The sequence below is a fragment of the Spinacia oleracea genome, chromosome 6 (genome assembly GCF_020520425.1).
Source record: "Spinacia oleracea cultivar Varoflay chromosome 6, BTI_SOV_V1, whole genome shotgun sequence".
NCBI classification, from domain to species: Eukaryota; Viridiplantae; Streptophyta; class Magnoliopsida; order Caryophyllales; family Amaranthaceae; genus Spinacia; species Spinacia oleracea.
This window is the reverse complement of record NC_079492.1, coordinates 59,608,418-59,632,507: the sequence shown is the minus strand read 5'-3', so window position 1 is coordinate 59,632,507 and position 24,090 is coordinate 59,608,418. Positions and strand designations below refer to the sequence as shown.

Below are 24,090 nucleotides of genomic sequence, written 5' to 3'. Positions count from 1 at the left end.
GATTCAAGACCATGCCAAGCTAACAAGGAGGTGATGAAGATTGGATGCTTCAAGACAAGAATTTTTGGGCCATACTAGATCACCAATTATTTATGCAATTTAATATATATATATATATATATATATATATATATATATTATGCATGAATGTATGAATGTATGTATGTGTGAGGGGGTCGAAAAAGCACGAGGCTAATGCGTGACCTCGTCCCTCGTGGATGTGACGCTTCTTTTTGTCAAATCAAGTGTAATTGGATTTCCTGTGAGTTTACACCCAATTGACTAGTAATATAGGAGTCGCCATTCAGTTTTAAACGACAATGAGAAAAACTGACAAAACCCGATTATCGTGACATAAAGGGAGTGCAATTATGTTTGACCACGACGGCCGCAGGTTCCCTTGTGATCCCTGGTGGTGGGGATCGCTCAACGTACACCCGCAGGGTAGAGATTGAGGGTTCGGGGGACTGTAACTACCGAGAGGAATACTCGCTCTTCGATAACTCCAGAGGCAGGATATCCTTACTAGCTCAGCATAAATAATTGAAGGGACATGCGTTAACTATTAAACTAATCTGAGTTGATTTTATCAATATGCAACATATAGTACTAGATCGAACGTGATTATCTGATTTAGATTATTTTAAGGGACCTAGCATGATAATCCAATTTCCCAAAAATATCATATTTATTAAGCGTGATCGAACAATCAGATTTTAGTTAGTTTAACAGTTCATAAAAGGGCGAGGAAAACAATTAAACCATGGAAAAGGGACACATTACGACGCACCCTTGAGAGGTGCGTCACGATTCTCAGAAAACTAACCACTTTGACTTTGCTATTTCTCCTTTTATTTAACGAATCTCAAATTATGGGACGAGATACGTTCTGTTCGATTTATGGATCGATTGCGACAGAACGCGTGATCAGTTTTGCAACGTGAGGCTTAGGATTAGGGGTTTAGAGTCAATACTCAGAATATAATTGTGTGTTGTGTGTCCTTTTCACGTCGAACTTAAGGCCCTATTTATAGAAAAGAGTTCGTGGAAAGATAGATTTGTAGAGCTGTAATCCACGAGGAATTAGGAAAGAATACATCCCAGGTAATTTCAGCGCCCAGGCCTGGGCGCCGAAGATTTCGGCGCCTAGAACCAGGCGTTGAAAATAGGATATGGGCTGTTTTCTTAGTCAGGTTCGGATTCCTAGAATCCGGAGTGTTTGAGACTTAATCGAGTCTTTTAGTGCGTATTAACCTTGTGACGGGATGCGTCTGGGCCCGTTACGAACTCTAGGCTCGTTAGGATTTTAATTAATACGTGACTCTTATTTTTGAATCATATTAGGAATATGATTCTCTCATAATCTCTATCTCATTTAGGATTTATGTTGGAGTGCAACACCTAATTCTGACAGGTTTCTATCTTTTATGACTTGCCACTTTTAACAACTACCCATTACGACAGTTACTATTTTTAGCAGGTTTCAATAAATAGCAGGTTTCTATAAATAGCAGGTTTCAGGTGAAATGAAAAGGGGAATTGAGATTCGTGATTTTATAGGAGATGCGTTGTCAAGTGGGGATTTATGCTTTCATCATCGAACCTTCCCTTTCGGGAATGGGGACAAAAGTAGGTGTCTACAGTTAGCCCCCACTTTGACTGAGTCTTGGAGTAAGACGATGGTCAAAGTATTAGACGGAGTGTGTCGCACAAGCCATGGTGACCTGTTTTGGCGAGGGTCTCACGAGCCCCCGAGTGATAACATTTGACTTAAGGGTCATCACTTGAAGTGTCGACATATCCCTCACGTGTCATTGGGATTTGTCAACGGATAGTATAGAAACTTCCTCACTTTGTCATTGGAAGGATCTAAAGGTGCGTAGAAACTCCCTCACTTTGTCATTGGGAGTAGCTACAGATGTTTTCAAAATCAAAGTTATAAAGTGTAATTGGGCCTGGCCAAGCCCAATCACGAGGTAAAAAATGTTTTTAAAGATTCTCATTTTCAGGGTTAGCTAAACGAGAAAACCCCCTTGTTTTTATGGGACGTAAAACGAAGGAAAATTCGGCACATCGTTCTTTTTTGGAAAAACGGAAAACCAATCTTTGGAAAAAGGGAAAGCTAATCACATCGTTCTTTTTTGAAAAAACGGAAAACCAGAAAAAGTTATCGCTACAGCGACTAAGGACCTGCGCAGTTAGTGACGCAGACCCCGCCGGCTAAAGATGGCGAGCCTGTCCGCTAAGGGTGGACACCCCGTCCGATAGAAGTGGACGAATCTATTTTTGAATTTTGAAAATAAGGACCTACGCGGCTTGTGACGTAGACCCCGCCGGCTAAAGATGGCGAACCTGTCTGCTAAGGGTGGACACCCCGTCCGATAGAAGTGGACGAATCTATTTTGAAATTTGTTTTGTGTTCATTTTTTGAAAATGAGGACCTACGTGGTTTGCGCCGTAGACCCCGCCGGCTGAAGATGGCGAGCCTGTTTCATTTTGTTTTTTGAAGATTCTATTTTTCGAAAACTGAGGATCTGCGCGGCTAGTGACGCAGACCCCGCCCGCTGAGGGTGGGCGAACCCTGTCCGCTAAGGGTGGACGTCCCTGAATTCGTTTTTTAATTTGGAACTCGCGTGGTTCGATCTTGCCTGATTGAGGTGGGCAAGTCCCTATTTCATTTTTTTTCTTGTGATTTCTTTTGAGAATTTCTTTTTATTCATTCTTGTAGGAGCGAATTCTTCCGAGGGATGCTCGGATTTAGTTGCAACCTGATTGTGGGTTGACAATGTGTTTAGATGGACCATAGGCTCGTGGTCATCACCTTTTCATGGTTTTGAGCTAGTCTTTTCGGCTCAATTTTGCCACTACCTGGGTCCTTGATTAGGGGACTATGTATAAGTATCAACGGCGACCTTTGTCTTGAGGTCGTAAACCGGTTTTATTTTTTGAGACATCCAAACACGGGACTTCGTACAACGTTAGTCTGGGAATATTGTTTTAACTTTATATATTTTCTTTCGAGCTCCCAAGCATTCGTGCTTGACGGTCATTTTTTGTCAAAGAGGTTCCTTGGGGATACGCATTCTGTAATGTCCTTGATCGTGTTTGGGATTGTGCTCGTAAGTGCGAGCGATCTTTATAGTGGTGTGCTACTCTTAACAAAGTCGTGAGGTGCGACTTTCAGTAAGGAAATCGGCAATTTTCGAGTCGAATTGATGCGGCAGGGCCCAACAGAAGTCAGGGCCTTTTTTGAGCCTGGGTTCATTTTCGGCGCCCAGGCCTAGGCGTTGAAATAATTCACGCCCAGGTGGGGCGTTCAAAATGTTGTTTGGGCTGGTCTTTTGATGACACAGTTGGCCTCTTGGAAGTTCTATGTATTCTCTTCTCTTTTGTTTTTTCTTTATTTTTAGAACGTGATGATTTTCTTGAGAAGCCGTAGCCGATTGGTGGACTACGGTGCTTGTCGTTTTGGGGCGATTATTTTAAGGAACTGTTGCTCTTAAGGCGTACAGTTATTGCAATCGTTGGGCGAGTCTATTTGGCCCGAGGAACATACCTTGAGGCGTAAGACTTTGATCGCTCTTGTATATATATTTTTTTTTCTTTTGAATGCGTTCGTGAATGATGATATGTATGGTCGTTTTGTAGCTTGGAGCCCCCAAGTATGCATGTTGGGATGCTTCCTTTTGGCGTACGATTTTTGTAGGTTCCTTCGAGAAAGGTGCCTTGGGGTTCCGCTCGTGTAGGTGCGAGCTATCCTTTCCGTGGTAGGTAATATTTTGCTACCTTTAATCCTTAATGTAGAAGTCGTGGGGCTTGCATTTTGAATTTGGGCGATAAGCAGTCTTTGCCTCTTTTACACATGCTCTTGGTCGTGCCCGCATTAGTGCGATATGCCTTCCACTTTTTTTTTTAGACTTGTACTGTGGGATGGTTGAACTTATGGTGCAACGTAGGCTTGTGTGGCCTAACAGCGTGTCTTAGAACATTCCTCCAGGTGTTGGGATATCATTATTATATTTTGCATTGGAGTACTTCATCACGCCTCGTTCAGGTGCTTGAACAAGTGTAGCACCTTCCGCGTGGGTTTGCACGGCTTATTACTTCGTTCGATGCGAGAATTCATAGGTGTTTCTTTCTTATTTTTATATCTGGGCAAAACTTGGCTAGCAGAAAGATTCAACGCCCAGGCTGGGGCGTTAAAGATATCGGCGCCCAGCTCTGGGCTTTTGAAAATGATTTCTGGGTATATTTTGACAGTTCTTATCCTTGATTTTTTCTTTCGCTTTTGCTTTGGAACGAGGTAGACTGTGTAACGGGCGCTTGTAGGGCGAGCGTTATGTGCAGTAGTTTGATCGGAGTTTTGGTGACTCGCGATTTTCAGTTACCCTTGTTAGTGGGGTGACTTTATATATTCTAAGTAGCGCTTAGAATTTGGGAGGGGTTGTAGCCATTCTAAGGTTCGTTTTACACGATTAAAGCTTAGGATTGTGCCCCTATGATGTATGTATAGCATTAGCGTCGAGAATTTGCGATAAAATCGTCATTTCGAGCATTTTTAGAGTGTTTTTCTCAAGCCTCCAACTGTAGCTACGGGATTGGTTTGGTGCTATAATGCTTGGCATACGTTTTTATGCATTCATGGTGACACGGATCATGAATAGTTTGAACCAGACTCGTTTAGTGCGAGGTATGTTCGAGTAGTGATTTTTGCTACTTCTCTTGTAGGTGTCGTATTGTGCGACATTGCCTATGGTCAAGGTAGTCACATGTTGAAGTGTGCCTTGAATAAAATCTAGGTGCCTTTCTTTAGAAATCTTTTTGACTCATTTGCAACGTTTAGATAGACGCATACTAAGCTTAAACCAACGACACTTTATTATGTTCGAAGAAGTCTTTGAAAATCATTTGAAAATTATTTAAAATCCGAGTCCTACTGTGTACAACCCGAGGTGTCCTAGGTAAGTTGACTTATAGAAAGGTTCGTACAAGATTACATGAGTGAATCAAAATACTGTTACGTTTTTTGGAATGCTGTCTAAGGATTTGCTGGAAGCCAGGGTGCAGGCGCCAAGATATACTTGTGCCCGTTCGGCATATACTTTAGGCTTTTAGGGCCGTCTTTTCCAGAATTGCGGGAATATAAACCTTTTTCAAATTGACTTAGATTTACTTGGTGTATGTCTGTACAAAAGGTCAAGGTATACTTAGTTCTTTCCCTAGTTTTTCCATTTCAATTTTTTTAGCCCCCAGTTGCTATTATGTCTTCCCATTAATGATGCTTTTAGATTTCGATTTTAGATGCCCGTGTCATATGTCTGAGTAGGGTGAGCCTTGGTTAAGTGCCAAGTCCTATTGACAATGTCTGATTTTTTTATTTTTTTTCTCTTCAAAGGGGATTCGCAAGCATTTGGATTACCATGAACGGGTGCCCTGAGTTCGAAGGAACGATGGGGCGTTGCCGTAGAACAATCCTCTTTTTTGCAAGCTTACTGCCTTTACTACTTGTTGGCGATTATGACTGTGTCTAGTGGTGAAAGAAGGTCTTTAGGCGAACGACTATGTCTAGTGGCGAAAGAAAGTCTTTAAGTGAGTTAGTTCGCTTTAGGGAGGGTCAAGTCGAGTACTTTAGAGGTTATGGACGCTTGCGCTAGCCCCCATTCAATTGAGGCAAAGCGATTTTTTTGAGTCTTGGCTAAGTGCCTAGGAGTGTGAGTGCTCCTTCTGGCAAGGGTACGTGCCCTTATTATTTTTCGATGTGTGCTCAGTTTGGCATCTTGATGACTTGGATTCTTCTTCGTGCTTATCATTTTTCTTTCGACTTGGATTGCAAGTAATTAAATTTTAATAAGGGACTTTTATTTTTATTCTTGTTTTTCTATAGGCTTTAATATTGGTTGGACCGAATCATGGATTGCCTACGTATCCGTCTTAAATAGATTTAATTTGGAATCAGGTCTTGCGTAGTTCTTAGCCTAGAAAATGGTTTCTTAGAATGCTGATTTTAAACAAGTACGTTCTGAGGTGGAACCGTAATGTTTGAAATAGGATGAGATAAGTGAAGTTCATTATTATTTTAATCTGCTGCTTTGCCGTAAGCCAAAATTTTGTTTTATTTTTTAAGTACATGTATTTTCTTTTCATGTGTTTTTTGGTACGTATACCTGAATACGTGTTGTACCCCTCCAAGTGTTCGTTATTTTTCCGTGCATGTGCGGAAAAAATGACGAGCACTTCTGGACAAAATTTGGCAAGCAGAGAGATTCAACGCCCAGGCTGGGGCGCTAAAGATTTCGGCGCCCAGCTGTGGGCGCTGAAAATTATTTCTGGGCGGTCTTTTTGGTGCGCTAAATGCTTCTTTTTCTTTTTAGACCAACTTTAGAGGCGCTTTTGCAAAGTTTGCTTTTTTATTATTTATTATTTTTTTGTACTTTTCATTTGTTTTCTTTTTTATTTGTGACTCAAGACGGTTTGAAAGATGGGTTGAATGAGATAGGATAATTTGTATAGGTAAGCACGAGGATTATATCTGCTAGGACTCACAATTTGCAGCCTCAAGCTAGTGTCATGAGTTTACATCAACCAAGGCTAATGAGTAGCACGGGGACGGCTCAAGGGTATATCAACAGGATGTATCCACACAAGTTATATGATCATTATGCTAATGGTGGTGTAAGAGAAGGTTTTGTAAATAATGGGTATGACGCACGTGTCAATGGCCGTACGTGGTTTGCAGTTGATAACAAGTACATAAACAAGAGTTGAAGTAATGGTTTCTTGGGTTATGGCAATGAGAACATGGATGGGTTAAATGAGCTGAACAGGGACCCCAGAGCGAAGGCGTCTAAGAGCATAAGGATTGGAAAGGGTAGACATCGTAGAATTTTATGATTTGGATTGGTTGACTCAATTCTTTTCCTTCGTTTACTTGGGTAAATTTCGTACTTTGGGAGGTACGGGCTAAGTATTTCATGGCTCGCTCTTTTCGCTCTCCCTTTTCTCTTTCTTTTTAAGTATTTCATGGCTTGCTCTTTTCGCTCTCCCTTTTCTTTTTCTATTTTTTTCTTTTTGCTTGGGATTTCTCCCCAACATAAATCCTTCAATATTTTTTTTATTTGGGCTAAAAGGTAGATGGTTGTGGTTTTTGAGTCACGAGGCGAGACTGAGTGAGCCTCGTTTGGTAGGCCTATAGTGGACCTTTTAAATTGTCTTACTTTGCAAGCGTATTTAGTCGTTTCTTAAAATGTGCAAATAGCGTAGATTCACAATGTTATTTTTACCTTATTGAAATTTAACGAAAGAATTACATCGAAAATAATTTTTTTGCTTCTTTTCAGATTCCAGTTTTCGGGATTTAATTAGAAGTTGTGATTTAGACTCGAACTTTCATTAATTTTTCTGATTATAACCCGTGTATGAATACAAGGATGTGGCCTAGACTCAAAATAATGACATGGCGTAAGCCTATAATACTTGACCAAGCAACTTTCAGACTTAGGCTAATTGGACCATACCTTTCGTTGGTTGACACTTTAGATTTTAACCTTTGGGTGTTCATTTGTCATGTGCCATTTTGCTTAATGTTGGCAAGGTAGTTAATTGGGGAGATCGAATTTTTATTTTTGCAAGGTTGGAATCATTAGTGCGGCTTCTCTCTTAGTGTGTATTGCTTTACCCCAATGGTAGCCCTATGGCATGCCGATTTGGGTATTTTCATGGTTTGTCATGTTGCATTCATGGAAAATCTTTTAGTCCTTACTTAGGAGTATTTCAAGGAGCGAGTGGCTCGAGAGGACTATGATAGTCGTGACCCAATGTGATCATAAGCCTTGAGGCCATTAATTTTTGCTAATGGTATTGACACCTTAGGTTCACTTTGGGGGTTGTGCGACTATGGAGGAATGATTTTCAGAATATGACTGTTTCCATTTTGCAAATACTTGAATTAAATAATATGTTCTTTTTATTGGTGAGAGAGAGTATTGAGGCCGTAGACTCTTAGCAAGGGATGACAATTACATGTGGGTGCTTATTGATTTAAATGTTAGAAAGGGAGACTCAATATGGTTTAACCTTTTAACTTGCAGAACGACACCAAGCATTAGGACCGATTCTATGGATAAGACAACTAAGACTTAGGATTTAGATTGTACTTTGGCATAACCTAGTCTAGACTTCGGATTTTTTTTTTATTTCAACATTATTTTTACTTTGAAAACTTTATTTGAACATCATTTTTTTTTTGAATACTTTGCCCATGTGACATTCAAGGTTATTTAGCATGCTCGGTTTTGGTGCCGAACATCGTCGTCGTAGGAGGCCTAACAACGACACAAAGAGTTATTTATTTTTATGAGTCGCTTTTAGAATCGAGTGCTTTTCTTACGCCCTCGCATCAATTTTTTTTTTTGACGAACAGTTTTTTTGCTACGTGTTTTCTTTTTCGCGGGCACTGAGGCTGTTGCGCCTGACCAGAAGGCCAAGCAGCATCTTCAGCGCCCAGCGTCGGGCGTGAGAAATTTTGGCGCCCAGCCAGGGGCGTTGAAAATGCGTCCCTGGCTGGTTCTCGTTTTCTGTTTGCGTCTACTTTTGTTTATGCGACTTCGATTTTGCGTGCTTGCCTAATAACGTCCTTTACGCGTTGTGCAGCGTTTGTGGGATTCGTTACAGGCCATCCCGAGCGTCGCTTATTTTTGTGGCGATCGTTCGGGTTTGGGAACACGTGTTTTGGTATAACTCTTTGGCAAATTGGTTTATGAATGTTTGGGCAATTTTTAAGGTCGTTGGTTTTTCTAGGACAGTTTGTCACACACAATCATATATTTCGCAACACATAACTAACATTCCATCATGAGGCAATAATAATATGTCTAAGGGTAGTTATTTGCGCCTGGCTTGGTACCGCTTCTATCGTAGATCCAACACATGCCCCGGTCGAGGTAGTGTCTTCAGCAGACGAATTTCGCTCAAGAGGCCAACCCGCAAGTGCAAGCCAATGGGGCATGCAGGCGAGAGGGACCTAATGAGCGAGCGATTGGGTTTGGGACGGGTGTACTACTAGCAAAAGTGCCGAGTGGACAACATTCGAAGCGTATGCACCCCCCGGTTGGCGATGGGTATCCTTAGTCCCAACTCCCGAGATGAAACACCAAGGGAGCCAAGATTCGTTATGCGGTTCTGCCCGTTCACATTAATATGCTGATTTTCAGGTCGTCCCAACTTGATTGGGAAATAAACGCGGGGTAGGATCGTTTCACCCTTCGGCTATTTTAATTACCTACAAGCACGAGTATTTCCTTCACTGTCCCCAGTGGAGTCGCCACTGTGAGGGGGTCGAAAAAGCACGAGGCTAATGCGTGACCTCGTCCCTCGTGGGTGTGACGCTTCTTTTTGTCAAATCAAGTGTAATTGGATTTCCTGTGAGTTTACACCCAATTGACTAGTAATATAGGAGTCGCCATTCAGTTTTTAACGACAATGAGAAAAACTGACAAAACCCGGTTATCGTGACATAAAGGGAGTGCAATTATGTTTGACCACGACGGCCGTAGGTTCCCTTGTGATCCCTGGTGGTAGGGATCGCCCAATGTACACCCGCAGGGTAGAGATTGAGGGTTCGGGGGACTGTAACTACCGAGAGAAATACTCACTCTTCAATAACTCCAGAGGCAGGATATCCTTACTAGCTTAGCATAAATAATTGAAGGGACATGCGTTAACTATTAAACTAATCTGAGTTGATTTTATCAACATGCAACATATAGTACTAGATCGAACGTGATTATCTGATTTAGATTGTTTTAAGGGACCTAGCATGATAATCCAATTTCCCAAAAATATCATATTTATTAAGCGTGATCGACCAATCAGATTTTAGTTAGTTTAACAGTTCATAAAAGGGCGAGGAAAGCAATTAAACCATGGAAAAGGGACACATTACGACGCACCCTTGAGAGGTGCGTCACGGTTCTCAGAAAACTAACCACTTTGACTTTGCTATTTCTCCTTTTATTTAACGAATCTCAAATTATGGGACGGGATACGTTCTGTTCGATTTATGGATCGATTGCGACAGAACGCGTGATCAGTTTTGCAACGTGAGGCTTAGGCTTAGGGGTTTAGAGTCAATACTCAGAATATAATTGTGTGTCGTGTGTCCTTTTCACGTCGAACTTAAGGCCCTATTTATAGAAAAGACTTCGTGGAAAGATAGATTTGTAGAGCTCTAATCCACAAGGAATTAGGAAAGAATACGTCCCAGGTAATTTCAGCGCCCAGGCCTGGGCGCCGAAGATTTCGGCGCCCAGAACCAGGCGTTGAAAATAGGATCTGGGCTGTTTTCTTAGTCAGATTCGGATTCCTAGAATCCGGAGTGTTTGAGACTTAATCGAGTCTTTTAGTGCGTATTAACCTTGTGACGGGATGCGTCTGGGCCCGTTACGAACTCTAGGCTCGTTAGGATTTTAATTAATACGTGACTCTTATTTTCGAATCATATTAGGAATAGGATTCTCTCATAATCTATATCTCATTTAGGATTTATGTTGGAGTGCAACACCTAATTCTGACAGGTTTCTATCTTTTATGACTTGCCACTTTTAACAACTACCCATTACGACAGTTACTATTTTTAGCAGGTTTCCATAAATAGCAGGTTTCTATAAATAGCAGGTTTCGGGTGAAATGAAAAGGGGAATTGAGATTCGTTATTTTATAGGAGATGCGTTTTCAAGTGGGGATTTATGCTTTCATCATCGAACCTTCCCTTTCGGGAATGGGGACAAAAGTAGGTGTCTACAGTATGCTTTGCATGAACAGGTTGTTTCCTATGAATCGATTAGTTTTAAGTTCACTAAATAATCGAACCAACATAGAAACAACTAGGTCCAAGTAATATTGAGTTTAAAAAAATTGCCTTCTAAATCAACACTTACAAAAATCTAGGGATCTAAGATAGTAGGTTTACGCTAAAGCGAAGTGCTATTTTAGTTGACTTAGGTGGTAAGGCGTCCTAAAGGAGCACGTTGATTGTGGTTACAACTCAAACAACAATGGCATTAAGTTGTGGCAATGGGATAAATTATGGCATTAATTTATTAACCAAGAGTAATTTGGAGATTACTAGCAATAGGTTTTGCTTACCTAAAATCTTAAACTACTTAAGACATGATAAAGCTGCTTAAGGATTTAGGACTTTTGGGGTCTTGGAATCGTTTCATTCATTTCGGACCATGTTTTTGCTTTTTGCATGAATGACATGTTTTAATAGCTTTAATGATTGCATGTTTTGCTTTTATTTCAAAGTTATTGAATTGTATGAATGGTTATTTATTGCAAATTCTTTTCGATTGTAGTAATCAAAATGGCCGCAAACAATAACACTTTGAACCTGCGTTCAATTTTCGACAAAGAGAAGTTGAATGGAAACAATTTCCTCGACTGGCAAAGGAACTTACAAATAGTTCTTATGCATGAGGAAAAAGAATATGTCCTTGAGGAAGAGTTACCGGAAGAGGCTGGGCCGGAGGTAACTCAAGCTGCCCTTAATCGTTGGATTCAGGCCAACAGGGATGTCAAATGTGTGATGCTTGCATTCATGAGTCCTGAACTTCAGAAAACGTTCATTAACTCGGATGCTTACCAAATCATCTCGGAGTTGAAGAACATGTTTCAGGACCAAGCCAGAATCGAAAGATTCGAGACTCAGAGGTTGATCCTTGAGACTAAGCTCAAGAAAGGAGAACCAGTGAGCCCATATGTTCTTAAAATGATTGGACTCTTTGAGAACATGAGAGCTCTAGATTCTGACGTCTCAAATGAAATGGCTATTGACATCATTCTCCATTCGCTTCATAATGGCTATGATCAGTTCAAGTTGAATTACAACATGAACAGCATGGAGAAATCTCTTACTGAGCTTCACGGTATGCTGAAAACCGCTGAAAAGACGCTCAAGCAAGAGAATAAGCATGATATGCTTATGGTGCGTAAGGGCAAGAACTTCAAGAAATCAGGCAAGAACCAGGGCAAGAAGGGTAAGGGCAAGGCTTCGCCCTCATCCAAGTCCAATGGCGCCGGTTCTGGTAAACAGAAAAGGGCGACTCGTTCTCCTGCCGACTCTGAATGCTTCTACTGTAAGAAGAAGGGGCATTGGAAGATGGATTGCTTGAAGAAGAAGGAAGATGAGAAGAACGGGAACGTTGCTTCTACTTCAGGTATGTATGTTATACATTGTAATCTAGCTAATTCTACTTCTTGGGTATTCGATACTGGTTGTGGCTCACACTTATGTTCCAATCCACAGGGACTAAGGAGAAGTAGAAAGCTTGATAAAGGCGAGATGGATCTACGCGTGGGAAATGGAGCACGGATTGCTGCATTAGCCATAGGATCTTATTTTATTTCTTTGCCTAGTGGGTTTGTTTTGGAACTAGAAAACTGTTACTATGTTCCTAGTATCACCAGAAACATCATTTCCGTTTCAAGTTTGGATTCTAAAGGTTTTAGTTTTCAATTTAAAGATAATAGTTGTTCTTTTGCTTTGAATGGAATGTTTTATGGTTCAGCACAACAAGAAAACGGTCTTTACGTGCTAGATACGAGCAAACACATTTATAACATAAATACCAAAAAGGCTAAAACTGGTGATTCGAATCTCACATTTCTGTGGCATTGTCGATTAGGCCATATAAACATAAAGCGCATGGAATTACTTCAACGGAAAGGAATTCTAGAATCATTCGACTTAGAGAAGATTGATCAATGCGAATCTTGTTTACTTGGAAAAATGACAAAGCAACCTTTCTCAAAGGTGGGAGAAAGAGCAAGCGAACTTCTAGGGCTAATACATACGGACGTATGTGGGCCTATGAGTACGAAAGCTAGAGGTGAGTTCAGCTATTTCATAACGTTTGCGGAGGACTTCAGTAGATAAGGCTATATTTACTTAATGAAGCACAAGTCTGAATCGTTTGAGAAATTCCGAGAATTTCAAAATGAAGTAGAGAATCAACATGGCAAGAAAATCAAAGCTCTAAGATCGGATCGAGGAGGTGAATATCCTAGCCACGAGTTTGATGACCATCTAAAAGAATGCGGTATTCTTTCTGAATTGACTGCTCCGGGGACACCTCAATGGAATGGAGTATCGGAACGGAGAAACAGGACCTTACTCGATATGGACAGGTCAATGATGGGTCAAGCCGAACTTCCTTTACAGTTCTGGGGACATGCGTTGCAAACTGCAGCACTCACACTGAATCGTGCTCCGTCAAAAGCTGTTGAAAAGACTCCATACGAATTATGGACTGGGAAACTTCCAAAGTTGTCTTTTCTGAAGATTTGGGGTTGCGAAGCATATGTCAAGCGATTAATTTCGGACAAGCTACAACCTAAATCTGACAAATGTTTCTTCGTTGGGTATCCAAAGGAAACTATGGGGTATTACTTCTACAACAAGTCAGACAACAAGGTATTCGTTGCTCGTGACGGTGTCTTTTTGGAAAGAAATCATATTTCCAAATTGACAAGTGGGAGAATAATAGACCTCGAAGAGATTCGAGACGAACAACGAACTCAGAACTCTTTAGAAGCAGTTCAAGTTGATGAACCTCCAAGGTCTTTAGAAGAGCCAGTGGGAGTAGTTCCTCAAAACGTTGTTGCCCCTCGTAGGTCAAATAGAACTATTTTTTAGCCGGACAGATGGACAGGCGTCCTCTTGACTGAAAACTTAGACGTTCTCATATTGGATAGTGATGAACCTTTGACTTACAAGCAAGCTATGACGAGCCCAAGCTCCACAAAATGGTTAGAGGCCATGCAATCTGAAATAGACTCCGTGTCTGAAAATCAAGTCTGGGATTTGGTTGATTTGCCGGATGGGTTCACACCTATCGGATGCAAATGGGTCTTCAAATTGAAGAAAGACAAAGATGGAATTGTATACATATACAAGGCTAGATTGGTAGCAAAAGGTTATAGGCAAGTTCACGGCGTTGACTACGATGAAACCTTTTCTCCAGTCGCGATGCTTAAGTCTATTCGGATAATCCTTGCGATTGCCGCTTTTCATGACTATGAAATATGGCAAATGGATGTCAAAACTGCCTTCTTGAACTGTGTTCTTGAAGAGACTGTGTTCATGACACAGCCGGAGGGTTTTGTCGATCAAAAGAACCAAGGAAAGGTATGCAAGCTTAAGAAGTCTATCTACGGGCTAAAGCAGGCATCAATGAGTTGGAATAAACGATTTGATGAAGCAGTCAATAAGTTTGGCTTCATCAAGAATCAGGACGAATCTTGTGTATACAAGAAGGTCAGTGGGAGTAAAATTGCATTCCTAGTCTTGTATGTTGACGACATACAGCTTATTGGAAATGACATTCCTATGTTGGAGTCTGTAAAGACTTGGCTCGGGAAGTGTTTCTCAATGAAGGACTTAGGAGAGGCACAATACATATTGGGCATCAAGATCTATAGGGATAGATCTAAAAGGATGATTGGACTAAGCCAAAGCACTTACATTGACAAAGTGCTAGCTAGGTTCAATATGATGGAAGCCAAGAGAGGCCATCTACCCATGTCACATGGCATATATCTAAGCAAGAATCAGTGTCCCAAAACATCTGATGAGCGTAGAAAGATGAGTGGAATTCCATACGCTTCGGCTATTGGATCCATCATGTATGCTATGATTTGTACAAGACCGGATGTTTCGTTCGCACTCAGTGCAACGAGCAGGTACCAGTCAGAACCAGGTGAGGCGCATTGGATTGCTGCCAAGAACATCCTAAAGTACCTGAAAAGGACTAAGGATCATTTTCTGGTTTATGGTGGTACAGATGAATTGATTGTTAAGGGCTATACGGACGCAAGCTTTCAAACCGACAGAGATGATTTCAGATCACAGTCTGGGTTTGTGTTCTGCCTCAACGGCGGAGCAGTAAGCTGGAAAAGTGCTAAGCAAAGCAATATTGCGGATTCTACAACTGAAGCCGAGTACATTGCTGCCTCAGAAGCAGCAAAGGAAGCTGTTTGGATTCGGAAGTTCATCGAAGAACTTGGTGTTGTCCCCTCCATTAAAGGACCAGTGGCTTTGTATTGTGACAATAGCGGAGCCATTGCCCAGGCAAAGGAGCCTAGGAGCCACCAGAAGTCCAAGCACGTACTGCGGCGATTTCATATATTTCGAGAGATCGTTGAAAGAAAAGAAATCGAGATTTGCAAGGTTGGAACTGACGACAACGTCGCGGATCCATTGACTAAACCGTTGCCACAAGTGAAACACAACGCACATGTAGCAACCATGGGAATCAAGCATGTTGGAGAATGGCTTTGATTTTCTGAGTATTGTTTTAGAACATCTGTTAGATCTATGTTTAAAACAATTGGTTTAACCATTTCATATTTATGAAATTTATTATTTCATATTCATTTAATTGTGGTTTAGAATTAAATGATAAGTCCATGTGATTCAAATCATTCAAATGGGATGTCAAGATGGATTCTTTGGCAAAGAAACACCCATAAGTGAACTTGAATATTGAAGTCACAAAGGATCCCTAATCCAGGTCATTGAAAGGTGGACGACCAATGACTAATGAAGATTAGATTGCAAGTAGATTACTTACTTCTGTTTCTTGAACTAGAGTGACTGGATGTCAGAATCTTTTGCATAGATACTTATTGGATCTTGTATCGGATTGACCATGAGAAAGATTTAAGAGATTAAAGTCATGTCATAGGTAGTTCTCATTAATGGTGATTAGAAACCGTTCCTCAGAACATGAGCGATTATGTCTGCTCGTTTGAGAATTAGTTCGCTTTGATACTAGCTAAACGTCGCACCATAAAAGGAGGCTATAAAAGCAGTTATTGGGCGTACTATGAATCAAAGTGAGTGTTCATAGATTGCAAGAATGGATTATCCTCCTATCTTTGATAAGATATGGTGTTGTTGTGTAACAAGGCCTCTCGGAGAGTTAGATACTGTAAAATGCATGGCCGTGCTCAGAATGGTTAAGCTTAACCTTCTGCAAAAGTTTGACAGTTGAACTCTGTAATCCGAGAAACACTTCTGGACCTAATAAGGATGGCTTGGATGTTACCTTATGTTCAGTAAGTAACACTAAGCGATAAAGGAATGTGGATGCACACTTGTCTGAATGACAAGTGGGATATTGAAGGAAATATGTCCTTCACCCAAGGTGCATTAAGTATAATACCAAGGTTCAGATTAATTACGAACAATTAATTCAAGTGAGATCAAGTGATCGGAACAGCTAGCTGGAGCAATGCTTCCGATCAGTGAGTTCTAATCTATCTTAGGCTCACACTTACTCTTGACTTAACCTATAAGGTCACACCAAAGGCATGTAACAGATCATCGGATTAAATGAATCGGAAATTCATTTATTAGCTTTTCGGGATTTAAGTTGGAAACGTATTATACGATACGACCTTGCATCGGAATCGTATATCGTATCGCGAATATTTGTAAGCTAGGCGAAATGACTAAATCGTATCGTACGACGGTGATTCGTCGTATACGAAACGATACATAATATATCGGAAATATATTAAACGCGAATACGAAGAGCGGCCCACGAGCCGAGTGCACGAAGCACTCGAGGCCCATGGGCACGCGCTAGGCGAGCAAGAAAAGGCCAAGGCAACACGGCAGCGCTGGCCCATGGCCGAGCAGAGCTGCGCGTGTGCGCGCGAGCCTGTGCAGCGACACAGCCACAACAGCGAGGCCCATGGCCCAACGCACTGTGCTTGTCTCACGCGTGGCTTGCTAGCCGGCCTTGCCTCCGGGCTTGGTCGGTTAGTAAGGTTATGTAAATAACCTTATGACCTAATTTTCAACTTACTGCAATCACAATTCAGATTACTCAAAACCGTAGAGACACAGAGAACCCTAATTCTCTCTGTGCGTCCAAAGTGAGTTCTTCCCAAAAGGCGAAGTATCTTGATCAATTGTCTAAGCTACGATTATCAAGACGGATCTGATCGTGTCGGTGAACCAAGTAGAGGAACGACAATTGGAGTTCTTTGTTCGTGTTCGTTGACGGATTATTGTGGAAAACACGCTTCGAATGTAAGTATGCTTAATCTGTGCTTTATACATGTTTCCTGGCTTTGGGGATGGTTCCGCACATGTTATTATGTTTAACTGTATTCCCCAACACAACTCACTTGCATCCCTACTATGGATCTGTTTGGGGATTGCAGACAAATAATCCTTCATGATACTTTCTTTATTATATGCGACAACGTATGCTGATACATAAGCTATTTTGATAGTATTTTATAGCCATTCTATGCTTTGTATTAAAAACCGTTCCTATGCAAGTTTATGTGCCACGTGGAATCCTCCTCATGCACTAGGACAACAAAACGCGCTTATAGCAGGATTTGAACTAACCATCAAGAACTAAGTTATATTACTTTTTTACCATCTTAGGGCCCATTCGCGCGGTATCGTTTTTTGTTTCCAATTTTCTAGTTTTTTGGAAAAGTAAATACCAAAATATGAAAACCATGAAAAGTAGTTTACATTTTTCAAAATTAACATGATTACTATAAGTACGATTATTTTTAATTCATGATTCAATCTAAATAGTATGACTACAAGACCAAAAAACTAAAAACTAGAAAACCGTAGTGATACTGAACGACCCTTAGCTTCTGTACTGTGCATTAAATGCACAAGGACTTAACAGACGTTAGTCTGCCATTAGTTGCAGTTTACCTTTTTGCACTTAATGCTTCTTTGGCGTTATTTGCATGCAATTAATTGACAGAAGTTAAAAAAAAAACTTTTCATCTTCTTCTCTTTCTCTCTCCTCTCCCATGTTCTTCCTCCTTCTTGAATTCTACTCGAACCCTAAAAATTCTGGATGGATCTTCATTTTGTTTGCGAAATTTTCTGCGATTCGTAAAGGTGAGTTCGTGGGTTCTCTTTGGGTTGATTCGCGACAAAAAGGGGGGACATTTGAGGCGATTTACAGTGTGAGTTGGAGTCGAAGAGTAAACGCCATTTTTGAAGTTGGGTAATATACTTCAAGGAAATAATCTCATCTTCGCTGATTTTATTTTGCTTGTAAAGTTGAGTTTTTTCGCGAAATTGATTAGGGTTTTGTGAAATTGTTAGTTATTGAAATTACGCAAATTCGTTGTGATAAATTGATTGGTTAGTGGTTGGTTTTTCCTGAAATTGTTTTTTATATATGAACTTATTATTCCATGTTGTTTATTGATGAATTTTGGTTGTTGGAATGGAAATTCATGTTTTTTTTCTTTAATTTCCCCTTTAGGATGATTGCTATTTAGTTGTTACTGCATTATGGATCACATAACTTTAATGTGAGAGTTACAGACATGGAAAAATATCATTTGTTGAGGTTGTTTTGGATATGTTTGAGGAATCAGTTAAGTAGGATGTGTTTTTACCTAGTACCTTTACGTTGTTTATTGAGTCTCCTTGTGGTAAGGTTGATTTGAATGATGTTACAACACTAAGGGTTATGTGGGGATGGAATTGGGGTAAGGATACTGCTGAAATTCGGGTGGAGGGAACAGATAGTCCAGGGTTGGTGTTTAGGACTGTTGTTGCTACAATTGAGAATCATAGGAAGGAAAATGAGAGAAAGCTTAAGGAGAGACAAAATGAACTTTTGAGGACTCAAAGAGAGGAGGAAGAGGAAAGGAGGAGGCAACAGGAAAAAGAAGACATTTTGAGGGAAATTGAGGCAGAACTGGAGTTCACAGTAGCTATGATGTCCCTGTGGTTGATTGTGAGGACTCGAAGGTTGAATATGCGAGGATTATTGACACCAGTGGTGAATCTTGAAAGATTTTCTTCCGGGGGCCGATGAAAACTGAACTTGATAAAAGTATATACTAGAGTAATATTTAATAAATATTTTAAACAAAAAATTAGCGAAGTAAAACATGAAACATAAGCCTTAAAAAATTAGTATCACAATCTCATTTTGAGTTAACACAATTACATTAATGCTCGTCGCTCTTTCAACAATCTAAAATCATCAATAATAGACTTTATACTACAAGTCTTTGCTAATTTCCTATCAATACATTTGTTACGGAACTTGGGTTTCATAATCTTCACAGTTGAAAATTCTCTTTCTGTAGTAGCTGTAGAAACAGGTAGAGTCAAAATAAGATGTATTAACCTTTCAAACAAATAATATACATTTGACTTTTCTGTTGAGACAAATATTCGCAAATCTCCTGCAAGTTAGAAAGGTTTTTAAAATTTGGATCAATCTTTTCTTCACAAATGAAGTATTGCAATTTATATCTTAAATTAAACCTCTCTTGATCTGTAAAGTCCATGGGATAGTACTTTTCTGCAAGTGTTCATATTTTCCCGACATCAAAACTTTTGAATCCATCCTTTGGCTCTAACAACGATGACAAGGATAAGAGCTCCAATGCTTTATCATTAAACCTACGATTTAAATCTTGTAACTGTTTGTCAATCATAGCTAGGGGTGCTAATGAGCCAGGGTAGCTCGCAAACTGTTCGAGCCCGGCTCGGTCAAAGCTCGGTGAATGTTTGGCTCGAGACGGCTCGACTCGAGTTCGAGATCGGCTCGAGACCTTAACGAGCCGAGCCTGAGCCTAGTAGAGTTCGGCTCGAAAGCTCGCAAACATGTTCGAAAGTTTTTAAAGTATTATTTTTATATATTGATTTTTAGATTAACTTGGATTTTCATTTAAAAAAAATATAAGGCCTAGTTGCAACTTGCAAGCCCACTTCAAAAATATAAACTAGATTAAAATTTTCAGCCCAATTAAAAGTTAAAACATATAACCAAATAGAAAGTAAGAAAAGAACGTTGTTTTTTCTAGGAAGTTGTTCAACAGTTCAAGGGTGAAAGGTAAACCCTAAATCTCCATTCTCCAATCTCATTCATTCTCTTTGACGGTTAAGTAGCTGAGTCGCTGACGATTTGACGGCGAGAGTCGGCGACTCGACAGCACCGGCGAGACTTGCGAGCAGTCGGCGCAAGGATGACGGGTATGGTTTCCTTATTTGTCGTTCTTTAGTTTTCTTTTTCGATTTTGAGGTGAAATTTCGATTAGCTTTACTAATTTATCAATTACTTCATTTTAGAGATTTATGCTAAAAAATTGAAACTTGTAAATGTATGTTGATAATGATGTTGACTGGTGGATGCAATTGAAATTTGTCGGTTTAAGGGTGACTTAATGAGACTCTTGTTATTTTATTTTTTAGAGATAAACTAAGTGGATTGCTTATGTGTTTTGTAGATTTTAATTCCTGACATTTTCGGCATATTAGATGATAACAGTTTATACTTGTTGTTTTCATCTGATTCATGAGCATTATTTTAACTCGACTTTAACATATTGATGAATTATTGTGTATTCAACATTTAGCACTTAATCAACAAGTCGTAGTTTAATGATTAATATTGATCGAAAGAGCTGATACATAAGCAGTCCTTTATGTAGGAAAGATGATATGGATAAAAAAAAGTCCTATGATATCATTCTGTTCTGTAAACAAATTAAAAATTAAGTGGTTTCTTTACATGGAATATAATTGAAGACACCATGAAACTAATTAAATGGTGGCTCAATTTGTGCACTAATTTACCATGATTCTATGAAGCTAATATACCATGTGCACTAATTTCTCAACTAATTGCTTTAATTTGTTGATTTATTAGTTAAGTATTTTGGTTCTATGTTGATTCTTGATACCATATTTTAATATTACAACAGATAATGTTTCCACTTGTGGACCATCATCGACTCCTGGTTGCTCATCGACTCCTGGTTGCTCTTCTACTCCTAATGTGGAAGAATTTTTTGTACGTGTTGATGATGAGATCCAAGAAGAAGAAATGGAGCAAGAACCACTAGAACCTAACTTTGACTCTGATCAAGAGCTCGATCAGGAAGAGCATGATCATCCTTTCAAGAGACCAAGAAAATCAGAGGTGTGGAAGGATATGGAGGATCCCATACAAATAAATGGGGAATGGAAAACTCAATGTAAGCATTGTAAATCCCATCTTACTATTTCAAAGTCTGGCACTCCGAGTCATATAATAAGACATTTGAATAAGTGTCCTCAAAGAAAATTGAAATTAAAGCAACAAAGTATGATTAACTTTTTGCCATCTGATTCAAGTGCGGGTACACCAAATTCTGGAGGTGTTAGTGCTTTACATAATGGTAAACTAGATATGTTATGTATGAGGGAAGGGATTGCTAATTGGATTGTAATGCATGAAAAGCCTTTTAGTGTTGTAGAAGAAGAAGGTTTTAACATGATGTTAAAGAGGGGGATACCTCAATGGACTTCTGTTTCACGTCACACTATAAAAACTGATGCTTTCAAAGTCTATGAGGTAGAGAAAAAGAAACTAAAGGCTCTTTTGAAGGGTGTAGATAGAATTTCTTTGACCACTGATCTTTGGCGTGCTAGACCACAAAGGATTGAGTACATGGTTCTTACGGGTCATTTTGTTGATCGTGATTGGAAACTCCAAAAGCGAGTTTTGAGCTTTGTCCATATACCTCCTCCTCGGAAAGGAAAAGACATAGAAAATTGCATTTTCAAATGTTTAAAGGAGTGGGAAATTGAGAATAAAGTAAGTGGTTGTCAAATTCTTTTGAATAATATGTTTATTATTACACGCTAGTTGATCTTTATGTATGATAACAATTACATTTTCTTTAAAATATAGGTTTTTACGGTTTCGGTTGACAATGCCCCCGCAAATGATTCATGCATACAAATTTTAAAGGATACTTTCTCACTTACAAAGAGGTTGTTATGCGGTGGAGCATTATTTCATGTACGTTGTTGTGCGCATATATTGAATATTATGGTGCAACATGGTCTCAAACAAGTCAAAATCATTGTCAAGAATGTTCATGATACCGTTGATTATCTCAATGGAAGGGAAGCGAGAATGAGAAAGTTTGTAGAAATTGTTCAACAATTCAATCTTAAAGAGCGGAGGTTGGTTCTTGAATGCAAGACTAGGTGGAATTCCACTTATGATATGTTATCATGTGCCATCAAGTTTAAGGAGGTATTTTCTAGACGTGCTTTGGAGGACAATTATTATGTTTATTGTCCTAGTTCTGATGATTGGCTTAAAATTGAAAAACTTCTTGAGATCTTAAAAGTGTTCTATGATACCACAAATGTTATCTAAGGCTCTGAATACCCCACTTCCAACTTTTTCCTTAGTGAAGTTTTTTACATCAAAGAAATGTTGGACAAAAATTATTGTTCTCCCGACCCTTTTGTCAAAGATATGGTAAAAAACATGAAAGAAACATTTGATAAGTATTGGGGTGAATGTAATTTACTCATGGCTATTGGTGGGGTGTTAGACCCTCGTTTGAAACTGAAGGTTGTTGAAATTACATTTCCTCATATGTTTCCTTCAAATCTTTTTAGGGAGAACATTAATAAGGTTAAAGATACTTTATATGAGTTGTATGATGAATATAAGGCTTTATATCCTCCTTTGTATGAAGAACATGGAGAAAGTAGAAATGGAGCTCCACATACAGTTCAATGGGGGAGTCTTCCGGGGATGTCAAGAGTTTTACAAGTTGTTAGAAGTGGGGAAAGAGTGGAGCCTAGAAAATCAGAACTTGATTTATATCTTGAGGAATGTACCGCAACTGATGAAGGACATAGGTTTGATGCCTTAAATTGGTGGAAGGAAAGAGCTAGCAAATTTGTTGTTTTGTCTAGATTGGCTGCTGATGTGTTAGCTATTCCTATTACCACTGTTGCTTCGGAGGCTACGTTTAGCGCTGGGAGCCGAGTTATTGATTCTTATCGATCTTCATTGCTTCCGGAAACCGTGCAAATGTTGATTTGCACGGGAGATTGGTGTAGGTCGACTTTTGGAATCAAGAGAAAGAACAAAGTAAGGCTAAAACTATTATTGTTGTTTTATGCTTTTTGATATTGTTTTTATAGCTAATTATAATTTCATACTGGTAGTTTGTTGACGAAGATGAACCAAAAGAAATCACGATTCCTATTCCATAAATTGCGTTCTTCTATGAGGTTATTTTTTCACTCTTTTCTAATCTTATACTTTCTATTACATAAATGAATAAGTTATGATTTTATAAAATTATATCTTTATAAATATTGTTTTAATGTATGTGTTAAAACATATTTTCTAGGTGTTGTGGAGAAAGAACCATGAAGGATGGCTTGGTCGCTTCGACTTGGAAATGAATGTCAAAGGAAGAGAAAGAGTTGTTGTTTGTGTGTTTGTTTATCAAATGAGGATATTTGTGTAAAACTTTGTCAAAGTTGTTGTGACTTGTAAACTTTGTTAAGTTTGATGTAAACTTTGTTAAGTTTGATGTTAGGATTGTTATGGTTATGGTGTGGTTTTAGGCTTTGTGTGCTGTTGTAGATGGGGTATGGTGGGTGTAGTTCCTGCCCATGCTCTGTTTTTTTGAGGTGTTGTTCTGCTAGCTGTTGCTGTCCTTTTGTTGTTGTTGCCTGTTGGTATGTACTGGCTGTTTGGGTTCATAATGTACTACTGTTGGGCGCAGGAAGGGTGGGCTCTAGTGTTGTTGCCCTTTTGTTGTTGTTGGGCTATGCTGATTCCTGACGCGTGTCTGTTGGGCTTTTGTTTGTGTGTTTGTTCGAGCTTTTTCGAGCCGAATAGTTCGCGAACTTTCTCGAGCCGAGCCGAAGTATTTTTTTTCGAGCTCGAGCCGAGCCCGAATTTCCGAGCTCGACGAGCTTCGAGCTCGAGCCGAGCTCGGTCCTTCCCCTTCTCGAGCCGAGCCGAGCCTGACCATGTTCGGTCTCGGTTCGGCTCGTTAGCACCCCTAATCATAGTTAGAAATATTTCAACTCGATAAAAATTATTCATGGTAACTTGATCTTGTTGATGTCAAGCTCGACCCCTACGAGCTATATAAGGGGCATTCATAACAGGTACAAGAATATTGTGTTGCTGAAAAAATAGTTCCACTGATTCTAAGAACTTTTCCCAACCATTTTCCCTCAATCCTTGAATAAGAGCTTGACTTGTA

The 24,090-nt window shown here is 39.7% G+C and overlaps 1 protein-coding gene across 1 annotated transcript; it reads left to right on the top strand.

Moving 5' to 3' along the window:
* The first annotated feature begins 19,820 nt into the window (after positions 1-19,820).
* On the top strand, positions 19,821-23,455 carry LOC110787324 (zinc finger BED domain-containing protein RICESLEEPER 2-like). Its single transcript, XM_056833038.1, has 5 exons — positions 19,821-20,047; positions 20,779-21,653; positions 21,750-22,955; positions 23,033-23,098; positions 23,221-23,455. The coding sequence occupies exons 1-3, from the start codon at positions 20,041-20,043 to the stop codon at positions 22,224-22,226; spliced, it is 1,359 nt and encodes a 452-aa protein (XP_056689016.1). The 5' UTR covers positions 19,821-20,040; the 3' UTR covers positions 22,227-22,955; positions 23,033-23,098; positions 23,221-23,455.
* The last annotated feature ends 635 nt before the right edge of the window (positions 23,456-24,090 follow it).